Genomic DNA, 24,014 nt, shown 5'->3' with positions numbered 1-24,014 from the left:
TTTTTCAACTAACAGTGTAATGACACTGTCAATAACAAAATTTACTCCCCTAATCAAAATGAACATGAAAGCTAATATTTGTAAATTTTTAAAACCTGATGACCAAAATATTCTTTTTAGAAATTTACTGACTACAAGTGTAATTTAATGACATACTGTTTATGTGTCTTCTAGTATTTGTATCCATTTGAACTTTTGGCCAACTAATATAAATTTTTAAGATTAAAATTATATAAAGAAAGGGTTATAATAATACCATATGGGTCACCTAATACAGAAAAGTAACGCTGAAGGGACACATTATTCAATGGTGGGGTAGTCAATCATGCGGACTATGCAACTTTAAAGTAAAAATAATACAAAAAAGAGTAAAGTTTACCTGACACACGTTTTTTCTACTGTAACCAAGGTCAATAAAAGGAGTCTTCGTGTCTACAAGAATTTCTCGGCTGCTTCCGACCCTTCAACTGAACTGCTACTATGTATATTATACCTAACCAAGTCTTCCTCATCAACTTGTTCTTTTAATTCTTTTCTCAACTCGTTCAGTGATTCAGTGAAAACTGTGTTGAGTGTTAGCCTATACGTAGTTACAGACTTACAGTATTTCAGCATTGTTTCATCTGAACTTGCAGCGGTAGTGACCGGAAAAGATGAAGTTCGGGAAGGAATTCGCGTCTCAGATGGTGCCAGAATGGCAAGATGCGTATATGGATTACGGTTACTTGAAGACTCTTTTGAAAGAACTGCACCGTTTCAAACACAGGAACAAGCCGCCGGCTGCTCCCGGGCTAAAGCGAAAGCTAACACTGTATAGAGCTTTCAGTGGCTTAACACAAAGGCACCACCATCATAACCCGACAAGTCCATCGTCACCCGACGATATTGAAAGTCATCCCATTTTGGTGAATTCCGTCGACCGGAATGGGTCGCGAAGTTATGAGACTACGTTCTTGATGACGACGGAGGAAGGAGGAGAGTATGAGCTGGTGTACTTTAGAAGGCTTGATGATGAGTTCAATAAAGTGGACAAGTTTTATAGGGTTAAAATGCAGGAGGTGATGAAAGAAGCTGATGTTTTGAACAAGCAAATGGATGCTTTGATTGCTTTTAGGATTAAAGTTGAGAATCCTCCCGGGATTCATTTCGACAGGTCGGTGGAGATGACTCGTCTTGCTTCGGATATTGCAGCTTCTGCTGCTGCACTCTCGGCTTCTACTCCATCTGGTGCAAAATCAGCGAGCAGTAAGTTTCTCTTCTGTTAAAAGCTTTTGTTGTTTATCAGTCAATTGATTGCCTTTGATATGCAGAAAGGGCACCTCACCTGGAAGCCATTGAAGAAAGCATCCATGGTCAAGCCAATGACGACGACAATGGTGATGAGAAAGAGAGAAATACTCCGATCGAAGAACCCAAACCAGCGAAACCCGAAGTCAAGGTCATCAGACCCGCTCCACTTGAAATACTTGACCGGGTGAAAATGAACAATCACCTCGAGACTCCTCGTTCCACCATTAAAGGTGTCCTCAAGGTTGAAAAACATGCCGAGTTGAGTTTCAGTAGGGAAAATCTAAAAAAAATTGAAGAACAACTTAAGCGTGCTTTTGTTGAATTTTACCATAAGCTTCGCCTGCTTAAAAGTTACAGGTAATGCTTGCTTCTGCTAGTTTTCTACTTATTTCATCATTTGTTACCTATATACTCTGATTGTACCAATACTCATGCTCTTAAATTTCAACAGCTTTCTGAATACATTGGCGTTCTCCAAAATAATGAAGAAGTATGATAAGATCACTTCCAGAAATGCATCAAAATCTTACATGAAGATGGTGGATAACTCCTACCTAGGTAGCTCTGATGAGGTGAAGTTTCTTTAGTACTTCAAAATTACTCTGTTTAATGCCTTAATTTACCAGTGGCCTAATCTAGAAGCTTTTCATTGCAGATTACAAGGCTCATGGAGAGGGTTGAAGCAACATTCATCAAGCACTTTTCAAATGCAAACCGTTCCAAGGGAATGAGCATTTTAAGACCCAAAGCAAAACGAGAAAGGCATAGAACAACCTTTTCAACAGGTAAGTAATGGTGTAAACTAATGTCTTCAAATGTTATTGCTTTTCCTTGACCACGTCTTTGAATTTTTTTAGGTTTTTTCGCTGGCTGTTCAGCCTCTCTTGTTCTAGCCCTTATTCTGATCATACGTGCCCGTAACATTATGGATAGTGAAGGAAAGAGCAAATACATGGAAACCATGTTTCCTCTTTATAGGTACTTTTGTTTCGTTCTTTTTCAAATATACCAGTGTTTAGAACTTGACAATTCAAACATAGATATGATCCAAAGTAGCAATGTGATGATAACAGATAAACCATTTTTCTCTTGGCAGTTTGTTCGGATTCATTGTTCTACACATGTTAATGTATGCTATCAATATATACTACTGGAGGAAGTACCGAGTCAACTACGCCTTCATATTCGGTTTCAAGCCGGGAACCGAATTGGGTTATCGACAAGTTCTTCTTCTGAGTTTTGGTCTTGGGGCATTGGCATTAGCTAGTGTGCTCTGCAACCTTGACATGGAGATGGATCCCAAAACAAAAGACTACAAAGCATTCACTGAACTTCTTCCTCTAATGTTGGTTGTGGTAAGATCATCTGTCCAATATCATATAATTGATATATATTGACCCCATTCATTTTCCGACGACACGTATTAACTCTTCGTTTTGCTATGTTGCAGTGTCTATTTATCATCCTATTCCTGCCATTCAACATCTTGTATCGATCAAGTCGATTCGTCCTTCTCACATGCTTGTTCCACTGTATTTGCGCTCCTCTGTACAAGGTAAGTTGAAGAAATATATGAAGAAAATTACATAAATTTATCAAACAAAATCGTGGAAGAAATCTTTATTCACTTGCAAGTTTCTTTGTTGCTGAAGGTCACACTCCCAGATTTCTTCTTGGCTGATCAATTAACTAGCCAGGTTAGTGGCAGATTACTCCCTGCAGGTTTCTTCTCGGATGATCCTTCCAATTCATTCGAAGTACTCACATCGTTGGATTAATTTTTACAGGTGCAAGCCATTAGGAGCTTGGAGTTTTACATCTGCTACTATGGTTGGGGAGATTTTAAACATAGAGAGAACACTTGCAAAGATAGCAGCGTGTATAATACTTTCTACTTCATCGTGGCAGTGCTTCCATACGTGGCTCGCTTCCTTCAGTGCCTGCGTCGCCTCTTTGAAGAGAAAGATGCGCTGCAAGGACTCAATGGATTGAAATATTTCCTGACGATCGTAGCTGTTTGTCTGAGAACAGCTTACAGCATCAACAAGGGAATAGGATGGAGAATAATAGCCTGGATCGTCTCAGCCATTGCTGCAATATTTTGTACATATTGGGACTTGGTCTACGACTGGGGGCTTTTAAATCGCGACTCCAATAACTTTTTGCTGAGAGATAAACTCCTTGTTCCTCACAAAAAAGTATATTTTGGAGCCATGGTGAGTTACAAAAGTGAAAAAAGAACAGTAGTTTTCAACTTGGAACTCATCAGTTCATCCTACTGATCTCTAACGAATTATGTACACGAAATTTCAGGGATTGAATGTTCTGCTGAGATTTGCCTGGCTCCAAACAGTGTTGAACTTCAAGTTTACATTGCATCCGCAAACACTGACGGCAATTGTTGCGAGTCTCGAGATCATTCGTCGTGGCATATGGAATTTCTTCAGGTAATCAACAGTTTATTCATCTATGACCACCTTAATCATTTCCATCATCTTATCAATTGTGTAATGGATTATGAAAATTAGGTTGGAAAACGAGCATTTGAATAACGCCGGGAAGTATCGAGCATTCAAGTCTGTACCATTACCGTTCAATCATGACGAGGACGATGACAAAGACGATTAAGTTTGTAGCCACCTGGTAAAGAGAAATAAGTGAAGCTGGTGGTAGTTTTTGTCGGTCTAATGTACGAAGTCCACGCTTTGTAACTTTCAAGAGGGGTCATTGTACTAATAACAAAATGACAAAACAAATGTAGTTGAGATTCTTTACATGTAACGCTTCTATCAAAATACATTTGCTTACAACTTTAATATAAGAGTAGTAATGAGAGAGACAGAGCCGCCACGCCAGACAGTCGCAGGTGGTGGTTAGGATAAAATAAGAGAATCATTGACCTGAAAGACGGTACAGATTTAATATCTTACAAGTAGTGAATCAGGTTCGTAGTTCTATCGTTACTTTCCCTCATAAACTAACAAGATATAATAGCTTACAGTAAGACTGTTGCAAAATAAAATTAATCGTAAGGAATAAAGTAAGTGTTAGAGTTTGACTCACATTTATTTTGATTGAAATTAATGAAAATATAAATTTGAGAGAAAATAGGAACAGTAGATCTATTTTGATTAAAAGTAGAAAATATGGTTTGAGTAGAATTCTTATTATGACTATCCAATGTACTTCTGTAATTAAATCCTTATCCCTATAATTAGATACACGGGACTAGAGTTTAGAAGCACGTTGATTAAAGTACTTATATTTAGAAAAAATCCCTTAGTAATCTCTTTTTCGTCATAATAAAATTTCTCCTTTATGATTTTTTATGTTTAGATTTTCCACATAAATTTTGATGTTTTATTTTTGTTTCTTTTATTAAATTTTGGTTTTTATTTTTGTTTCTTTTATTTTACGGTGTGTCTATTCATCGTCATTAAATTCTTCTATTACAAACTGGTATTAAGGCGTTCATGTTGCTCGTCTTAATCATAACAATGACAATATTAAAGTATAATATTCCACTATTAGATCGTAGGTTTGTGTTGTGGCAAGTAAATACTAGGGCAGTTATTGCGTAGAATATAGTTTTAAATTATGTCTTGTCGGGTTTAGATGAGTTGCCTTTGACATTACTATCCATTCTATGTGGATTCGGCATTTGGTGTGTCTCAACACGTCACGCCCATTTTGTTATTTGTATCGACATATGTATACTTAGTATCATAATCACATCTTATTTCACAAGCGATCAGTGACCATTTTGTAAACACTTCGTTTTAGGAAACCATAAACTAAAATAGCATTCGAAACTTAAAATTATATTTTCAGAAGAGTTCCACGCGAACCAAAACCTCAGTGATTGGATTTTTTTTTTTTTTTTTGCGATAGCCACTAGGTCGGTACACTCACACTACATATATATCCTTTTACCATATAATATTGCATTTAAAGGCTAAAAATAATTTTATCTTCAAACTCAATTAAAAAATTAATTATGTCCCTTTTTTACATCATCATTTATATGTAGATATACTATGTACAACTTTTGTACCCTAATGATATTTCTTTTTTGGATAAGTAAAATTTTTATTACCCAATTAAGAGAAATACATAACGCTCAATCAATGATCGAAGACTAGCTAATTACAACAAAAGAATGGTTAGCCTATACCTCAATTGGTACATAGTTGCATATTAACAAAATCAAGCTTATTAAGTTCTCTATTCCTAAGTTGAGAACCAACAATCTCCTTAATAGAAATGAGCAAATCATCCATAGTTCTAGCTCTACCTTGGAATGGACGTCTATTTCTTTCTTCCCAAACAAAGTAGATGAAAGAGCTCCAAGCAATCTTCAAAACAGAGGAAAGAAGAGATTTACCTTTCCAACAAGAAATAGCCCAAGCAAGCTTGATATCCCAAGTCACATGAGGCTTGGTCAAGAGAGAAAGATGCAGAATTCTATTTCAAATAGAATCAACCATAGCACAATCGGCAAACAAATGATTTCTTGTTTCAAGACCATCATTGCATAAGGTACAAGAACCTTTAGTGGTTATCCCCATTCGAATAAGTCTTTTTCGAGTGGGAATCCTGTCAAGAATTGACATCCAAGTGATGATACTGAATTTAGGAATATGGAGGGAAAACCAGATAAATTTATGCCAAGGGACTTTTTCCTTTTTGGTACGAATCTCATCCCAAATATCTTTGCTTTTAGTATCTCCTGCATTGAGAATAGGGATGGCCTCAGCTTTCATTTGTAACAGCCTGTTAAAACAGTTGCTGTAAGTAGCATTGCTAGGCAACTGAAAGAAATCCTTTGATTTAATAACAAACTTTTGGTTCTTAGAAAAGTGACATAGTTTTCCATAACGAAATTTGGTTAAAAGGCCTTGTAAATAACTCATAATTTTAAATTTTACAAATTAATTTTTATTATAAAATATTTTAGATGTCTCATTTTAAAAAGCAACACAGGATCTATCAATCTTTTAGTATTGACCTATTTATATGTGAATTGTCATATCAATATTACGGATCACCATGTTAGTACAATAAACCATTATGTGAATACAGTTAATTTTAACGTTAATATCATAACGGTCAATATTTATCCTAAACTAAAAATAATACAATTAAATGGGTTCTAAAAAAATAATACAATTATAAAATAAAGACAAAATTATCAAAATTCTAAAATCCAAGAGTGAAAGTCAACTTGACTGGTGGTGATTCTATCAATTATTTTGAAAATCGGATCGGACTGGTCGGTTTAATCGGGAATCGTTACCTAGTCCAGTTCAATTTACATAGATTGAACCGCTACTAGTGAACCGACCGGAACCGTTGAACCGTTCGAACCGAACCTGCTAAAAACCGAAAAAAACGGAAAAAACCGTCAATTTTTTTTTAAATTAAACCAAACGACGTCGTTTGTTAAACGAACCAAGTCGAACTCGAGTATTGCTGAGCTCGACTCGAACTTGAAAACTTTAAAAGTAAGCTCAACTCGACTCAAACTCACGAGCTAAAAATTATCAAGTTCAACTCGAACTCGAAATATAATATTGAAACTTGAACTCGAAAAGGCTTGAACTAAAAAAAATTAGAAGCTCGATTGAAGCCTAAAATTCGAGCTTGATTAAAGTGAAAAAATAGTTCACTCAATGCTCACCAAAAGGCTCTATGATTTTGAATGCCAAATTACCTATATTATTTATAGAAGTTAGTTGAGATGCTCTTCTATGTTTCTTAGCCATGTGAGATTGTTTTGTTATCATATTTTTACTCTTTAGACTTTTGGGATGCTCTTCTATGTTTCTTAGCCATGTAAGATTGTTTTTTAAAAAAAATTAAACCAAACAATTCATTTTGTTATGATTTTTTTAGCCCTAAATTTATTTTTTAATTATAGTTATATAATTATATTTATTATTTAATATGTTTTACCTTAAATATTATGTTGTAGTTAATTTGAATCATTTTGTTTCACTTGATTTTATGGTTTTTAACTTATATATGTTATGATTTGTTTTAAATATGACTTGTGATATAAAAAATTATTTTTTATTAAATATTTTTGATATTTTTATTTAATTTTTTAAATAATTATGACATCGTTCGATTTTTTCAACCGATCAAATCGATTCGATTGATTGAATCAATAAACCGATAACATAACCGATTCGCTAACCGATCCGATTCTGAAAACATAATTATATCTTTCCATTTTTATCCATATAAAATAAAAACTAGTAACTAGTAGTACTCGTATTTAATTAAAGAAATATATTCATGTATGAAAGAGAGAGAGAGAGAGAGAGAGAGAGAGAGAGAGAGAGAGAGAGAGAGAGAGAGAGAGAGAGAGAGAGAGAGAGAGAGAGAGAGAGAGAGAGAGAGAGAGATTTATGTAAATAATTAACCCCCTAAAGGATGAGTACAATAGTAGGGTCCATTTAATGACGTGGCTAAGATAAGAACCACAAAGCGAATACTAATCTTCTTTTATTTATTTATTTTAATTTATGCCATACTTATCCTACTCGTCTCTGCTACTTTTGGCTCCAACACGTTTTCTCTCGATAAACTCTACAACCAAACCAAAAAATTTAAGGTTCAATTCCATTACTTGTAGGAAATATGAGTAAAAATTAAAAAGAAAAAATAAGAAATTTTATTTTTTATTAATATTACGTAATTAAAAGTAATATCTATTCAAAAGTTTATTTTACAATATCTATTCAAAAGTTTATTTTATAATAAATGTTTAAACATTATTACAGACAATGTGTTCGAACTCAACATCTTTAAAGATAATAATTATTATTTTAACAATTAAGATTAGTTGATTCGCATAAAAGTTAATTATAAGTGTTAGTATCTCATTGGTTGATATCTCAGGAATACAAGTCATTTCATATTGTTTTTGGGTGGTAGGTGTTGAAAGTGGCACGTGTTGTCCACGTTCTTACCCTTTGTGGCAGTTGATAACAATACGAGGTTCATGTCTTTGATGAAAGTCATTCCAGCAGCCAATCACACGACAATACCATCAAAATTGCTTCAACATAAAAGCCGTAGCCGTCTCCTTGCAAACATTTCAAACACCCTTCTTCCTCCTTATCCTCTTTTGGCTTTTCTTAATCAACTTTTCTTCTTGCTTGTATTACAAGTAACAGAATGGAAAACATAACCAGCTCAGACCTGCCACCTGGTTTCAGGTTCCATCCCACAGATGAAGAACTGATCATGTTTTACCTTAGAAACCAGGCCAAATCTAAGCCTTGTCCAGTTTCCATAATCCCAGAAGTCGATATCTACAAATTTGATCCATGGCAATTACCTGGTTAGTATGTTTTATGATTCCTGGTTAATATGTTTCATGCTATGCTGATTATGTACTGATTTGCCTATGGTTTTGAAGATAAAGCGGAGTTCGGTGAAAAAGAATGGTACTTCTTTACCCCACGAGACAGGAAGTATCCGAATGGGGTTCGACCCAACAGGGCCGCCGTGTCAGGCTATTGGAAGGCTACCGGCACCGACAAAGCCATAAACAGTGGTTCCAAATATGTCGGAGTGAAGAAAGCTCTTGTGTTCTACAAGGGCAAGCCACCAAAGGGAGTCAAGACTGATTGGATCATGCATGAGTATCGGTTAACCGATTCCAGAAACCAAATCAGCGTGCAAAACGGATCCATGAGAGTAAGTTAATTTGTTTATTTTTCTCTCGTTCATTTTCGTGTATTGTTGGTGAGTCAAAGAAAACTGACTAGAACCAGGGGCCTGTTTCAGCTGGATGATTGGGTCCTTTGCAGAATCTACAAGAAGAAGAACTCTGGAGGAGGAAGGGTTTTGGAACAAAAAGGGGTCGAGTCAAGCACCCAAATGGACTCAGTTTCTCATCTGCTGGAGATGGATTACATGAGTTCAGTTTCCCAACTGTTTGGTGAAAATTCAAGCTTTGAATATTTCCCTAACACCATAGGATCAAAAATACCTTACCAATACACTGATTCAGGGAAGCTTCAAGTGAATGAGAGTGGGTTCTTGAACCAGATCAATCCCCTGCTGCATCAGTTTCAATAATGGATTGTTTTCACCTTAACGAAAATGTAAAAAAAAAAAAATGTTAGCAGATAGGTTATATGTAGTTTGCTTGAAATTTGGAATATAGGCTATATTCTAAATATATAAAGGAATCTTACATATGAATAAAATAGATGTAATTTAAATATTTAATAAATATAGGTTATGCTTATCTGTTACAACATTAGCAAGTCCATTTGGAATCGATGAGGATAATAATGAGACAGAAAAGAAGATATTTTGAAATATAAAACTTGGATATTTAAAATTGGAACAAGATTGGCATAGCCGTTCTGAGAAATAATTGGCAGACTTTTGGGATAGCTGGCATCTCTTGCCCACAGGATAAACAATTGCTTGGAAAAGTTAGTAGGGAGTGGTCAAAAGACATTGTGTATGATGCCGTCTAATCTAATATATATATATATATAAATGTCAAATGCATGGGTTAAATTTCTCCATCTTTGTATGTGTGAACGTAAATAAAGTTTTATGATAATCATCATTAATAAAATAAAATTTTAACATAAAAAATATAGATTTTAGAACGAAGACGTGTCGAACGTTACTTAGCTCCGCTACTGCAGTGCACAACATGCTGACGTGGTTATTTCATTCAGGCATCTGGACCTGGAATCTCAGGATTCTGCTTTCAACAAGCTAACCTTATCCTCTAGCATTGAATGAGTCGTATGATTAATGAATGGGGTTAATTCATATTTTAAGCTCACTCAATTTAGCATTAAATTCTATGGACGTACGATATTTTATTTCATAGAACTTTTATTATTTGTCAATTCTGTTGAGTAATTTTCATAGAAAAAGCAGCTCATAATGCATTTGAGACTTAATACTAGTAGACCAGTCCAAAATAAAAGCCATTATCTAAAACTGTTCCAGTCTCAAAACCGGCAGACAAATGATAGGTGGCGGTATAACAGAGGTGAAGCCATGACTCAGTGCAGAACCTCATCATATACCTGGGACCACACCAAGAATCTCACATATTTAGGGAGATTCTAACATTTGGTGTTGTCTGTGGGAACCGAGTGGAAGGCCATGAATCACATCACTGAATTAAACCACAACCACCATTTAGTTCCAAAATCTACCCCTTCATTGCATTACCAACAAATTCCTTTGAGCCAACACAAACATCCCTGATGATTTTAAAGCAGCCGCCAAGGTGCAGGCTGCTAAGTGAACTACCTCTGGTGTTAATACATTCATGGTAAGTACCTCCAGATCCAGTATAAGGTGAACCTAGCTTCACTATCCTCAGCAAAAACATCCTATACTTCAGTAGGATCTTCTACAATGCCATCACTCAAAGCACCTCCAACCCCGTTGGGTGCACCAGGTCTGATTGATTGAAAGATCGGTGGTCAAATTAGAATGTTCCTATAGTTAACTAATCATGAGTGTAGTTTACCCAAAATTAAAATGCCATTTTGGGCTATGAATCCTCTAGCACCTCTTTATTTTTGGTATCCAATCCTAGTACCAAGCTTGCTTGGGCTTGAAGAATATATATTCGAAATGATCGGCTCTTTAGCTCCTGCCCTCAACCCAAAATATAATAATATGGGCCGATTTTGGATTACAACTTGGTTTCTTCATCCCAATCCTAATGCAAGGTATACAACTTGAAGAATATATATTCAAAAGGGCGATATACATTAGGCCCAAGCTGAAGATAGAGCAAGATCGGTCTTATACGTCTCTTGTGTGCAGAAAGTACAAAAGAAACATTATGTAATCTGTTGCAGAAACATAGCAGTGAAGGGTTGCCATCAGTACTGTACTTGTCACTTGTGGTTAAATATCAAATTTATGGACCTCATACCCCATGTGGTTGTGTGAGAGCTCATAGCCTTCACATTTCCCGAGCCATTGATAGTTTTTTGTTTTTTACTGTGGTTCTTGTCGTCTAGGGAACGCAGTTTAGAGTTGAACAAGGCGTATTGTAGCGTAGGGGACCATGTTTCCATGTGGTCTGCTGGAACCACCCGGGACAATAGGATCCTTCATATATAGTTGTTTTGTATGTAAGCCATTCGTTTTCAAGGCCATGGCAAATCTTTTTGCAATTGGGGTCTGTGGGGTTATATCTAGGATGGGCATGGGTCGGGTTCCCAAAAAATATCTGACCTGACCCGACTCGAAAAATATATATACTCCACCCAACCCGAACCCGACCTGATTTTTTGAGATAAAATTCAAACACGATCCGACCCGACCTGAAATAATAAAAATATTATTTTTGTTCAATGAAAACGGTGATTTAATTGAAAAAAATAATATATAAAGAGGTATTATTGTAATTATTCCTAAATATATAAGGTAAAATTATACTTTTTTCGGGTCGGTCGGGTATTTTTCACCCTAAACCTAAATCTAACCCTACCCGTACATCGCCTTTTAAAAAATCTGACCCGACCCGACCCGAACCTAATTTTTTTTTAAAAACTGACCTGATTAGGTCGAGTCGGGTCAAAACTCATCGGATTTGGGTCCCATATCCATCTCTAATTATATCTAGGGTTTACCTCCCCACTAGCCATGTTCTTTAGTGGCCCTCCACTTCCCATTTGGACATTGCTATCCCAATAATTGGATCCCAAAATGAAAGAAACACAAACTCTCCTTAAAAATTAAAATTGGCAAATTTGATTGGATAACGTGATTGCAAATTTTCTTAACTAAGATGGAATGAATAGGGGATAGGGGAAAATGTTCATACCACCTGACGTATTTAGGAAGATGCTAAAATGACATATCTTCTTCTGGGTTGATACGTTATTAAGATTGGCGTTCACACTACATGCAACCTAAGAAAGACGTGTCTTCTTAGCATCTTTCTAAAGACACCACGTAGTAGTTCGAGCTTATTTCCCTATGCACTATTCATTCCACCATAGTTGAGAAAATAACTTCTCATGCACTGTTCATTCATATAATTGTTTTAGGAAGATGATGATTGTAACGACTGTTGATAGTTCACCCTTTTTAGTTTATGAGGAGAGTCGTAGATAAAGGTTCTGTAGATATAGAAGGGAAGATAAACAATGTTGAAGAAGATGAATAATAACTTTAGATTTAGAGAGCGAACAAGAGAGAAAATAGAGAGATCAACGTTTTAACTTTGCATGACAATCTATACAAATTCCGTTAGTGCTTGTGACAAGTTTAAAGTAATGATGGTTACTAGTCGATTTACAGGGTGAGTAGACCCAACCATTATATAGTAAATTTAGTTGATGACAGGATTGACAACAGTCACATCAAGTAATTATACGAATCTGAATGATATAGAACTCTGAAAATCTTAACATGCGGATAATTGTCGGTAGAGATACATTTTGTGACGAAGATCATGACGAGATATAACAATAATCATATATAACATCATCTGTTTTATAGTTTATGATTATTAGGCTAAAACACATACAAAACGGAAGTCTAAATTCAAATTGCCTTTTTCCACATCCCAAAAGAAAACTTTATTTTGGAGGATGACTCTAAAATAAAACCATGTGATGGGAGGGAAACACACAGAGAGGAATCGAAGTCGTAATCAGAAGAACAAAAAACAAAAACAAATGGTACGAATGCAGCTCAGCATGATGGCCCCGACATGTAAGACTGTCCCCAAGCAATTTAATATAATCAGGCAGCAAAGTTAAGTTTATGGGATAGCATGCAGAAGCATAGGTGAAAGTGTTGATTATGGTTGCTAAAACCGAACTATTGAAGTGGGCTTTGCTTTGTTTTAAAGAAAACGGAAATTTCTTAATATATCGTTAAAAAAAATGTTATTGATTTTGTTATTATTTTTTAATAAAATCGGTAAAAAATTAGTTAAAATATTATTATTTTTACCGTTTTGTTATTATTGTTAATTATCGGTATTGATAAACGTGGTAGAAAAATCCGGTAAAAAAATAATGTTTTAGGTAATATTTTATCGGATATGTTACTAAAACCGGTAAAACACCCAATAATAATAAAATCGGTAAAAATAATAATATTTTAGATAACTTTTTATCGATTTTATTAAAAAAATAATAACAAAACCAATAACACATTTTAACAGTATTTTAAGACTGGTGCCCTTATAATTTCCCAAAGAAAACCCCTTACAAGATTGTGACGCTTCCATTAACGCACGTCTATGCTTTTTCCTTTTTGTTTAGGGTGGGATGACTTAATTGTGATGCAGACCTGGCTTCAATCTACCTCGAAAAAGACCAATTTCTTTAATTCTGATCGACATTAAATCTCAAATTGGATTCGGGATCATATCTATATATTGAATCATATCTTGTTTTTGACAAAATGGCATATTGTGATTAAACTTCAAACCTACTAGTTCGTAGTGGTAGAAGCAGCAGCTGGGTGATTAGTGTTTTAGTCACAGGTGAGATGCTGAAAATTATTAGCCATTAGTGGCAAACAAGAGGATTTTTGTTATTTGTGAGGTAGAAAACAAAGAAGATCAAATTTATTTACTTATTGAGAAGATTCTGCCTCTTTTCTTTAACGTGGTGTTTGTGGGATTTGTTCAGCCTATTGACACTATAAATATTTTTTTGGTTGAGCAATTTTAAATTACAAAAGCAAAATCCTACACACACGACCTACCTTTTACAGCATCAATGAATGTAAAATTTAAAACACAAATGGTGCAATAAAAAGCAAAAACTAGAAATGGTGTCGCAAGGCACATTCTCCGAAATTAGTCCCCACACATGCTCCAAAAATAATCAAAGGGTGATGCCCACAATTCATCAAACGGTCCTTAAAACCCCTCAACAAACATGTTAATTGTTTTTTTTTGGATAATTGTTAATTGTTTTTTACCCTCGCCTTGTTATCATGTTTGGAACCCTCTAAAGGTTACCCTAATTATGATAAAGCAGAAGTTTATAGAGCAATTGGGTAGGGCGGGGAATCTAAAAAACACTCCGTTAATATAAGGTTTAAAAAAAATGCAATCAGTTGTAATTCGAAATTTTATCAAGTGTACAATTGTTTAGAGTAAACTGAATAATATTTTATATTGAAACTGAAAATATTACGTTCTTTATAACCGAAAATTTTAGGGTTTTTTAGTTTAAATATTAATCAAATATTAATATTTAATAGACTCTTGTTCCTTCCAATGTTTGCTCATAGATGCGTCCATGTCTATAACAAATCACATAAATTGTTTTACTATTTTAGTTGTAGCTTAAATTATTATTAATTGTTTACCTTTTTATGGTAGACATAATAATATGTTAAGTTAAAACTCACAGTAATTTAACATTTTTAGTTGTAACTAAAATTATTATTAATTATATAAATTTTTAAATTAGAACTATAACATTTTAAGTTAACAAACGCAATAAATTAGCCTTAAATTTCTCCACTGCACAGCAGAACTACCGGGTAGAGTTCCAAAATTTGGTGTTTTAAAAGAATCCATAGGCAGTTAGGGTTTAGGTTAGCTATGCCTTTACGACAATTAAAAGAGTTGAGAGACATTGCAGCAGCATATCTACTCACTCTTTTCCAGGCAAATATTCCATTGATCACGGGCATGAATCGACTCCATTCCACGCTCTGCCCAAGAGAGTGGCTGACCCATCATCTTCCTTCAAATAACTTGGGATTCCATGAGACACTTGTTCAGCTTTTACTATTACTGCAACACACATTTGTGGTGAGCATGTATTGGCAGCAGCTGCTTTCATTTGTTTAATAATTTTGTTTGGGAGACTGACTTCACGCTCCATGAAAAATCTCCTGGCAAAAGGCTTCAGATGTTAGGGAGTGGTGCTTTCTTGTCTGTTTCATTACAGCTTTATGCATGGTGAGATTTACCTTTTCTTAACTTTTCCACCATAAACAATTCTAAAACCTTGTTCTCTTGTCTTAAAAACCAATCCAATCAATGAAGTGAAAATGACAGCACTGAGAATAACACAAATAACGCAAATTATATATATATATATATATATTTGTTTTTCTTAAAGGAACTCTTTACTGCTTTAATTTGAATATTGTGTTCTAAAGGTAAAAATGTGAAGCTAAAGGAGAAGAAAGGTTAATTGAGATTTAGAGTTATAATAAGATATTTTTACATGTTCAGTGAAGCTGTCTCAAAATGGAATGCTCACTATAACGAGATGTAAAACACGACTCACGTTTAAATTAAAAGGAATGAACTTAACTAGAAAAGAACAGAACAACACATCAAGATATTGGAACAGAACAAGTAAAAACATAAAGGTGCAACTTTATAATGTTCCTTAGAGGAGATAAATGTTATATCATTTCATTGATGATCGAAAAGTTCTAAAGCATATGTGTAATAAATAGATTATTCCATTACTTGTTAACGATAAAAAGAATAAATTTAATATGTAAAATCTCAAATTCCATCTCTAATCTATCCCGACTTATGAATTGATCCCCAAATATCCCATCATATAACGACAGATTGAATTAATTTTTTTTTTTTTTAAAATGAGTTTGATCATTTATATAAAATTTATAAATTCAAATTTCTTGATAAATTTTAAATCTAAACTTAATCTTAGAGGGAAAGGAGGATTCTAGAACGAGAGGATGTGCTCCTAGTGGATGTAGAACCCGTAACCTAAAGAAATATAATAAAATAAAGATGAACAATTTAATCAATTAAATGTGTTTCTCTATAAACTCAAATTTTTTTTCTATTGAATCGATTCATCTTTTTTTTTATTAAACATTCACCTCTAGATAAAAGATAAAGTGGGGACTCAACAGTCCATACCAATTCTTAAAAGCATTGAAATTTTTTGTTTTTAATTTAAGGATTAATAAAAAAATAAGTGCTCAAACTATATCTTATTAGGTATTTAAAGAAATTTTTGTTAAAAATAGGTTTTTGATATTTCTAACGTTACACTTTTAGGTGCCTAATGTTTTCACCGTTAAACTTTTAGGTGTCTATATAGTAACGATCGTTCAAAAAATCGTTAAGTGACACATGTTATATTTATATTTTGGCTTAATGCAAAAAAAAGTGTCATTAAGTTAACTTTACATGCCTAAAGAATTTTTCGTTAAAAATAGGTGTCTAATGTTTCCGACATTACACTTTTAAGTGTCTACACAATAATGGGCGTTAAAAAAATCGTTAAATGGCACGTGTCATGTTTATATTTTTAAAAAAAATCTTAATAATATTATTAATTAAAAAAACCATTTGTTGTAAAAAAAACTTGTAACCCCTAAAATCTCTCATTTCAACCCATCATCATTTGTTGTTGCTCATCACCGGTTACCTTTGCCATCGTCGAACAACCACTCACATGTCATTGGACCTCCACTGTCGACCACCGCTCTTATTGTTGTCTCAATCTCTTTAAATCCATAAATCCAAACTTAAATCCCTAAACCTAATACTTGAATTCCTAACCCTAATCTCGAATTTACCATTCTCACCCTAAGTTAACTTTAAGAATTTATGGGTCGATGAAGGGGTTCTAAATGCAACTGAGGTGGGGAAATTTTTTTTTGCGAAGAAAGAAGGAGGATTTTATTCTTAAAAATTATTTTTAATAATATTTTAACTTAAAATTTTTTTGAAAAAAAATTTAACACAACATATGTATTAGTTAACTGCCAAATTTAACAGTTATTATAGCCTAGACACCTAAAAGTGTAACATCGGAAACATTAAACACTTATTCTTAGAAAAAAAATCTTTAGGCACCTAAAGTTAACTTAGGGTATATTTTGAGTATTTATTTTTGCATTAAGACAAAATATAAACATGACATTGTCATTAATTGTTTTTTTTAACTAATGTTACTATGTAAGCACCTAAAAGTATAATACATAAAAATATAATACAAAAATGTTAAACGTTTAAAAATGTAACAAAAAAAAACGTTAGACACTTATTTTTATATTAAACCTTAATTTAAAGAAGAGATTGAAGTTGGAAGTTAAGGATGTTAGGATCTTTCATCGCATCCAAACGACAAGTTGGTTATTGGCGGTTAAAGTTCTGGTGTTACCGCCCATTCCCATTTGTTTCATCAAATATTATTACTTATTGTTTCGATTTTGGATGGCTTAAAACCTCACCTTTTCTACGACTGGGATTTTATACTTTGATTCGTTTAAATCAAATTTATTTATATTATAATTTACAAAAATTTAAAATGAAATTTATTTATGTTACGATTTTTCAAATTAAATTTATTTATTTGGATAAAAAAAATTAAATTATTGAAAAAGTCAACTCAAATTATAAAAAGATTTAAATTTATTTATTCCAATAATTGCAGTAAATTTTTGTCTAAGAGTATGTTAGTTCATGTAAAAATAAGTATTCTAATTAAAAAAATATAATATTATATTAAATATTTAATTAAGTAGGGACCGAACTAAAGAAAAATAATCACATGTTCTCAAAATTTTTGGTCTAATAACAATTTATGTCAATACAAATTTAAACATTAGACAAATTAGACATTGTCTTTTGAATTTTGAGTTTAAATATCTAATAAGCCATTTATTTTTCATAAAAAATTCAATATTTCAACACCTGCCAATATTTATTCATGTCTTTGTCCCTGCATGTGTGTATGCATTATCAACAACTAAGAAATATTCTGAATATATACTACCTTATAATCACCACAAGACTATTAAAAAATCTATTTTAAAAGGAAAAATCGATTAAAACTTGGGTAAATTACATGTTTATTACATAAACTATTACTTTGTGTTGTTTTGGTACCTAAACTTTTGTTTTTTTTTTTCAAAATCATACATGACATTTAGTTTAGGTTTTATTTTGATATTCTGCCATTAAAAACTTAACGAAACAGTTGTGTATGCGGTATTTTTTATGGGTAAATTACATCATTAATTAGTTAACTAACTTCTCACTCCTATTTTAGTCTCAATTTTACTAGTCAACTTTCAAATTGTTCATGTTTTAATCGCTCTAATTTATTTTATTAATAATTTTTGTGATATGACATTTTTATTATTATTTTATTAATATATAAGTAAAATAAAAAATTATATTTGAAAGTTAGAGTGCTTAATTTAGGAGTAATTTGAAAGTTAAGTAATTAAATTAAATTAAATAAATTTCAGTAATAAAAATTGAGTGAGAAGATAGTTGAATGATGAATTATGTAATTTTCTCATAAAAAATGTCATGTATAATAGTACCGTCAAGTTTTTAAAGAGATGTTAAAACGAAACAAAAAGTAAATGTTAAGTATAATTTTGATAAAATTAAAAACTTAGGTATTAAAACTAAAAAAATAATAGTTAAATACTAAACGTAGTTTTTCCGAAACTTTTACTTATTATATTCGTGATATTTTAATGATCAAAGTTTGATTGAAAACATGTATTTATTTCCTGACACAACACTAAGTAAAACTTTTGAATTACCTTAACTAAATGATGAATAATAAACACTTTTAACAACCCACATGCAGTTGAAAATATTCTTTAAACATCTTTTTCAATTTATGCAAACCCTTGTTAAAAGAGTGAAGATTTAACTTTATAGCATAGTTGCACGAATCCCATTGACCTCGGTAATAAATGAATTATTATTATTATTTGAGGTCTTGGGTTCAAGTAATAAAAATGACATAAATACGAGCATTTAATATCAAATGATTAAGATTGAATAAATATTGTATTGTATTTATCCCAGATTAATAAAAAAAACTTTTTAACATAGTTAATTTGGTATTAATGATAGAAATTGAAGTTTTGAAATTTTAGAGTTTGGTAATCTATGCCGTTAATTGCTCACTTTTTATCTTGATGGTTTAATTTTAAAAGTTTTTGATTATCCATCAAATTTTCAGATTTCATTTTTTGTCATTCTATCATTAAATGTTTAATATCATTTATATTTTTAGACAAATTTATGTAAAAACTCTCTAAAATTTGTCTCTCAAACTCAGATTTTCAGACACCATTTGATTCATCAACGATAGAGTATTGTCTTTATATTTGAACTGTAGAGAGATTGAAAAGGAGGATAAAAAGTAGAGAAAATAACCTCAGTAACCAAAAATGCCTTATAATATACAAATTTAACAATTTTTTTTTGGATTTGCCAAAATGACCAACAAATTCGTAACGCGAATTCTAATTTTGCAACCCAGTTTCCAATTTTGCAACGCGAATATGTAAATCGCATTGCGATTTTCCAAATTCGCAACGCGATAGTCAATTTCGCAACGCGAAAGTCAAATTTGCAACGCGAAAGTCAAATTCACGTGCGAATTTGTAAATCGCAACACATAAGTCAAATTCGCAACGCGATAGTCAAATTCGCAACGCGAAAGTCAAATGTTTTTACGCGAAACACAATATTAATCTCGCAACACAAATGTAAACAGTATTATCACAAATCATCTCTAACCTAAAACCCTAAAGCACAACTCAGTCCCATCTCCATCTCTCACTCTCTACGGCAACATCCGTCCCCATCTCCGACGAAATCCGTCTATCTCCATCTCTCAGAGCAACCCTCACAACCATTCACGGTCAGAAATGGAAAATTAACCACCGATGGTTAGTTTTTTCATTATTTTTATTTTGAAATTTTTGTATTATTATTAGATTAACCATTTCACTGAGATTGCTAAATTCATTCGGTTGCTGCCAATACTGCTAAATTGTTTAGTCTTTAACCCTGTGAAGTTAGTATTTGTCTTTGTTTTGTCTTTTTATTGTCTTTTTGTTGAAGAAACCCTAAATTACAACACCAAATTCGCAACGCGAAACTAAAATCGCATTGCGAATTTAAGTTTCAGAAACTTTTTTTATTCTGCAAATTAAAACTTGAATGAATTGCATTTCTTCAACCAAAAAACAAAGACAAATACTAACTTCACAGTGTTGCTAATTTAAGTTTCAAGAATAAACTATTACTCTTTATGTTATCCTTGAACCTGCATTAAACCTATATGTTGTCCTTTTAAATGTTTATATAAGTGTTTACTTCTGGAATGTTATCTGATGCATTTTGTGAACTATGATGGAATAATGACTTGGGTGAATACCATACTAGTTTGAAACATATTTGGCTTTGTTTTCACTGTTTAATATCATGTCTGTTTATAGTGTATAATTTGTAGTTTTTGGTATATCTAACTTGGTATGTTTATTATTTTTGTAGAAATTTTTTTCGGCTGCATTGACCTTAAGGAATAAATTAAGCCTAGCCACTAAAATTGCGTCGACGCTTACACCTCTACAAAGAAAATTGTTTGAGGATACTTGCTTCGGGCCATGGCTGAAAGTGCAACATACGGGTGGAGATGCTATGTTGACACATTTGTTTCTTCAGACCATGACTAACGATATACCCGAGGGGGTACAACGTGGTGATGAGGAGATATGGTTTCATTTTCCTCCGGCACTGGCGTATACTTGTTTTGGGAGGGAGGAGTTTTGCTTAATCACCGGTCTACGCTTCAGACACGATGATGTAGGTCGGTACACTAGTCATATCGCCCGCCCATCATGGTTATATCGGGTTTTTCCTAAGTTGGCAAAGTCGAAGCCGAGTATACACGTCGACGACTTGAAGAGATTATTTGATAAAGATGGTTTTACTCGGATGGATGACCTTGATGTTGTCCGAGTATGCCATTTATTACTTTTGCATGCCGGCTTTTTAGGCAAATAGGGCAGACAACCAATTTCCGAGGACCTAATATTATTGGTAGATGACCTAAATGCATGGAACCTGTTTCCGTGGGGTTCATATCTATGGAAAGCTACCTGGAAGAAGTTGTCGTCTGCCTTTGAGGACTGAAAAAGTTTGTGGGGCGATGGTTCTAAATACACTTTGACAGGCTTAACTTGGGCCTTTAAGGTATGGATTTCTATATTATAATGTTTCCAAAATTATAATTAATTATTTAACAATTACTAATGTTTGTGTATTATATTGTTTGTAGATTTGGATATTTGAGGCTTTCCCCAACATGCAGACATATGCGATAAAAAGATCAAATGATATTCCTAGGGCTATTACCTGGAAGAGGATCCGCATGTTGGATTGGGAAGAGTTACTCCCATATACGACGATGAATGATGTAAGTTAACACACAAATAATACCATATAAACAAGTTGATTTCTAGTACAAGTTTAACTTTGTTTGAGCTTTTATATTGTTAGGTGGCCAACTATCCATTACAGAGGCTGACACCCACACAGGCTGAGCTTGCCACTGATTGGTGGCAAGCTAGTAAACGGTTTTTTGATGGGACGGATGATGAACACCCCCACCTCGAGAGTCATCACCTGATCGGGCCGATTCTACAGCTCGACACTCGGAGCCATCACCTGATCGAGCCTCTTCTCCACCTCCACCATCACCTATTCCATCACATCATCGAGTCTCTTCTCCACCATCACTTCATGATAGGCGACCGACAAAGAGCCAACGACATTTATCTCCCTGTTCTCCACCTCCACGGGATGAGTTAGGGGAATTACGTGATGAGATCGGTGCTTTGCGTCATGAGGTCGGTACTTTACGTGAAGATAATGGTGCATGGCATGATGAGGTTCGATCTTTACGTTGTGAGGTGGATTTTTTACGCGATGAAAATGGTGCGTTACGCAGTGAGGTATCTACCTTACGTGATGAGGTTGCCGCTCTACACGAGATTGTTTCATTGTTGCAGAATGAGGTTAATACTCTACGCAATGAGGTAAATTTATTTAATACTATACTAAAAATGCAAATAACTTTTTTTCAGCATTATTTATTTATTTATTTACTGATTTATATATTAATTTATTTTCAGCGGCCCGATAAGGTAGATTCTTTACGTCAGGTTTTTCTTGCATAATGGGGTTCACGCATCAGACGTCGTGCACGTGCCATTACGTCTTCGTTCACCCCACTAGTGCCAAGACTCCGTAAGAATAAGCCCGATGCACCTATCATCATTCAAGAGGCGCCTCCTATAGTTCAAGAGGCCCCTCTCATCATCGAAGAAGCCCCTCTCATCGTTCAAGAGGCCCCTGTCATCGTTCAAGAGGTCTTGCCCGCCGTTCAAGAGCCTGATTCACATGTCGTCATAAGTTGACATATTGATAAACCCCCTCCCGTGCCCGATATGATGGATACGAGTTGGCTTTCGTATGTGCTACCGGCCAGTACCATTCCTCAGCAGGAGAGGGAAACACTACCAGAAACAATTACGGATAATACCCTTTGGGCTAAGACCGCAGTTGATTTTTATCTACATGAGCAGAACAAGGGGTGTTATTCTGACCTATACCAAATCAACGATGCTATTCATTTGTTTCTTGATTGGTCTTGGTGGGGTATTTTATTAGGGGTTGAAGATAATGGCTACCTCGAAGGGTTGGTAAGTATTATATTCTTCTTATATTGTATTTTGATTATTTTTTTTAAATTATTAATAAATTCACTAATATATTTATTTTTTTATAAAACAACATATTGATGCATGGGTGTCACGTCTTCTAATAATAAGGAAATTGAAGAAAAGAGGTACTCGATGGACTATTATGCCGACTTCTTTTTACGCAGCTCACTTGAAGGATCAGAGAGATGCTTCATATAAGTTGGCCAATGGAAAAGCTAAACTTTATCCTGCGTGGTGGGAGGTCGATAAGGTTAGTATTTATTTTTTTGAATATTTTAAAGGTTTTCATAAATTTTATTTAATGTGCGCAATTATTTATGATTACAGGTGTTTATCCCTATTTTAGAACGTCATCATTGGCTTCTCGTCGAGCTTCAGCTCCCATCCCTGAAGACAATGATATATGACAGCGTGTTGAATTACACACCATTGTCTGATTTGAGAGATATTATTACAAAGGGATTGAGCGATCATTTGGCTAAATACTTGAATGCGATTGATTATTAGACAAATTCTGGAAACAAGAAGCCAAAGAAGTTCAAAATTATAATGATCAGAGACGAGACTGCGCCACAACAAACGTAGGGAGCCAGAGGGGATTATGGTCCTCTCGTATGCTTGTGCTTGGAACGTTTGATGACAGGAAGTATACAGTATCTACCTCCCACAGATAGAGATAGAGTTGCAGTAGGCTTGTTGTTTCGGCATTATATGGCCATATCGATATATGCGAGACACTGCCTACCTGCATCCGCGTAATGAAAGTTGTACATAAACAATTGGTAAGTTTGAGCAAGTGTTGTTAACATATATACTCTTTAATTGGTTTGAAAATATTTGGTTAAGTACCTAGAGTAATTTGATGTTTGTTGGTTTTAGATGTGTAGAAAGTGTTGTTTGAGCAAATGTTTGGTTTCTGCAGGTTAATCCTAAAGTGAGCTGCGTGAAATGTATTTGTGCATAAACAACAGTCTGGGGTACACTTTTTTTCTTTGTTTAATTGAATTTTACATTGAAATTTGATTTGTTTAATTGATGAGGAAACAAGATTTATTTTTTGATTAATTGATTTGTAAAAGTTGATTTGTTTAATTTGATTTGTAAATAAGAATTATTTTTTTGCTTATTTAATTGATTTGTAAAAGTTGATTTATTGTTTCTAAAAAATTCAATCTGCATTATGTTTGAAGGCA

General features: G+C 33.7%; 2 protein-coding genes across 2 annotated transcripts; both read left to right on the top strand.

Moving 5' to 3' along the window:
* The first annotated feature begins 510 nt into the window (after window positions 1-510).
* LOC120169320 (phosphate transporter PHO1 homolog 3-like) lies at window positions 511-4,046 on the top strand. The gene is made up of 11 exons (XM_039177498.1): window positions 511-1,245; window positions 1,311-1,647; window positions 1,742-1,862; window positions 1,946-2,075; window positions 2,148-2,268; window positions 2,387-2,645; window positions 2,741-2,845; window positions 2,943-2,987; window positions 3,078-3,506; window positions 3,604-3,737; window positions 3,819-4,046. Exons 1-11 carry the CDS (start codon window positions 654-656, stop codon window positions 3,916-3,918), a joined length of 2,373 nt encoding a protein of 790 aa, XP_039033429.1. The 5' UTR covers window positions 511-653; the 3' UTR covers window positions 3,919-4,046.
* A 4,370-nt stretch (window positions 4,047-8,416) lies between these two features.
* Window positions 8,417-9,425, top strand: LOC120169310 (NAC domain-containing protein 2-like). The gene is made up of 3 exons (XM_039177493.1): window positions 8,417-8,641; window positions 8,720-9,000; window positions 9,091-9,425. Exons 1-3 carry the CDS (start codon window positions 8,476-8,478, stop codon window positions 9,382-9,384), a joined length of 741 nt encoding a protein of 246 aa, XP_039033424.1. The 5' UTR covers window positions 8,417-8,475; the 3' UTR covers window positions 9,385-9,425.
* Window positions 9,426-24,014: the final 14,589 nt, after the last annotated feature.

The sequence above is a fragment of the Hibiscus syriacus genome, unplaced genomic scaffold (assembly GCF_006381635.1).
Source record: "Hibiscus syriacus cultivar Baekdansim isolate YM2019G1 unplaced genomic scaffold, ASM638163v2 tig00003041_pilon, whole genome shotgun sequence".
In the NCBI taxonomy this organism is placed as follows: domain Eukaryota; kingdom Viridiplantae; phylum Streptophyta; class Magnoliopsida; order Malvales; family Malvaceae; genus Hibiscus; species Hibiscus syriacus.
This window is presented reverse-complemented; position numbering and strand designations above follow the sequence as displayed.

Bases quoted from the DNA above. Each gene is read 5' to 3' on its own strand.
- LOC120169320 (XM_039177498.1), top strand. From the start codon at position 654: ATGAAGTTCGGGAAGGAATTCGCGTCTCAGATGGTGCCAGAATGGCAA. The intron at 2,269-2,386 runs GTACTTTTGTTT...TTCTCTTGGCAG, and splicing joins ACCATGTTTCCTCTTTATAG to TTTGTTCGGATTCATTGTTC. The intron at 2,646-2,740 runs GTAAGATCATCT...GCTATGTTGCAG, and splicing joins TTCCTCTAATGTTGGTTGTG to TGTCTATTTATCATCCTATT.
- LOC120169310 (XM_039177493.1), top strand. From the start codon at position 8,476: ATGGAAAACATAACCAGCTCAGACCTGCCACCTGGTTTCAGGTTCCAT. The intron at 8,642-8,719 runs GTTAGTATGTTT...ATGGTTTTGAAG, and splicing joins TGATCCATGGCAATTACCTG to ATAAAGCGGAGTTCGGTGAA. The intron at 9,001-9,090 runs GTAAGTTAATTT...GGCCTGTTTCAG, and splicing joins TGCAAAACGGATCCATGAGA to CTGGATGATTGGGTCCTTTG.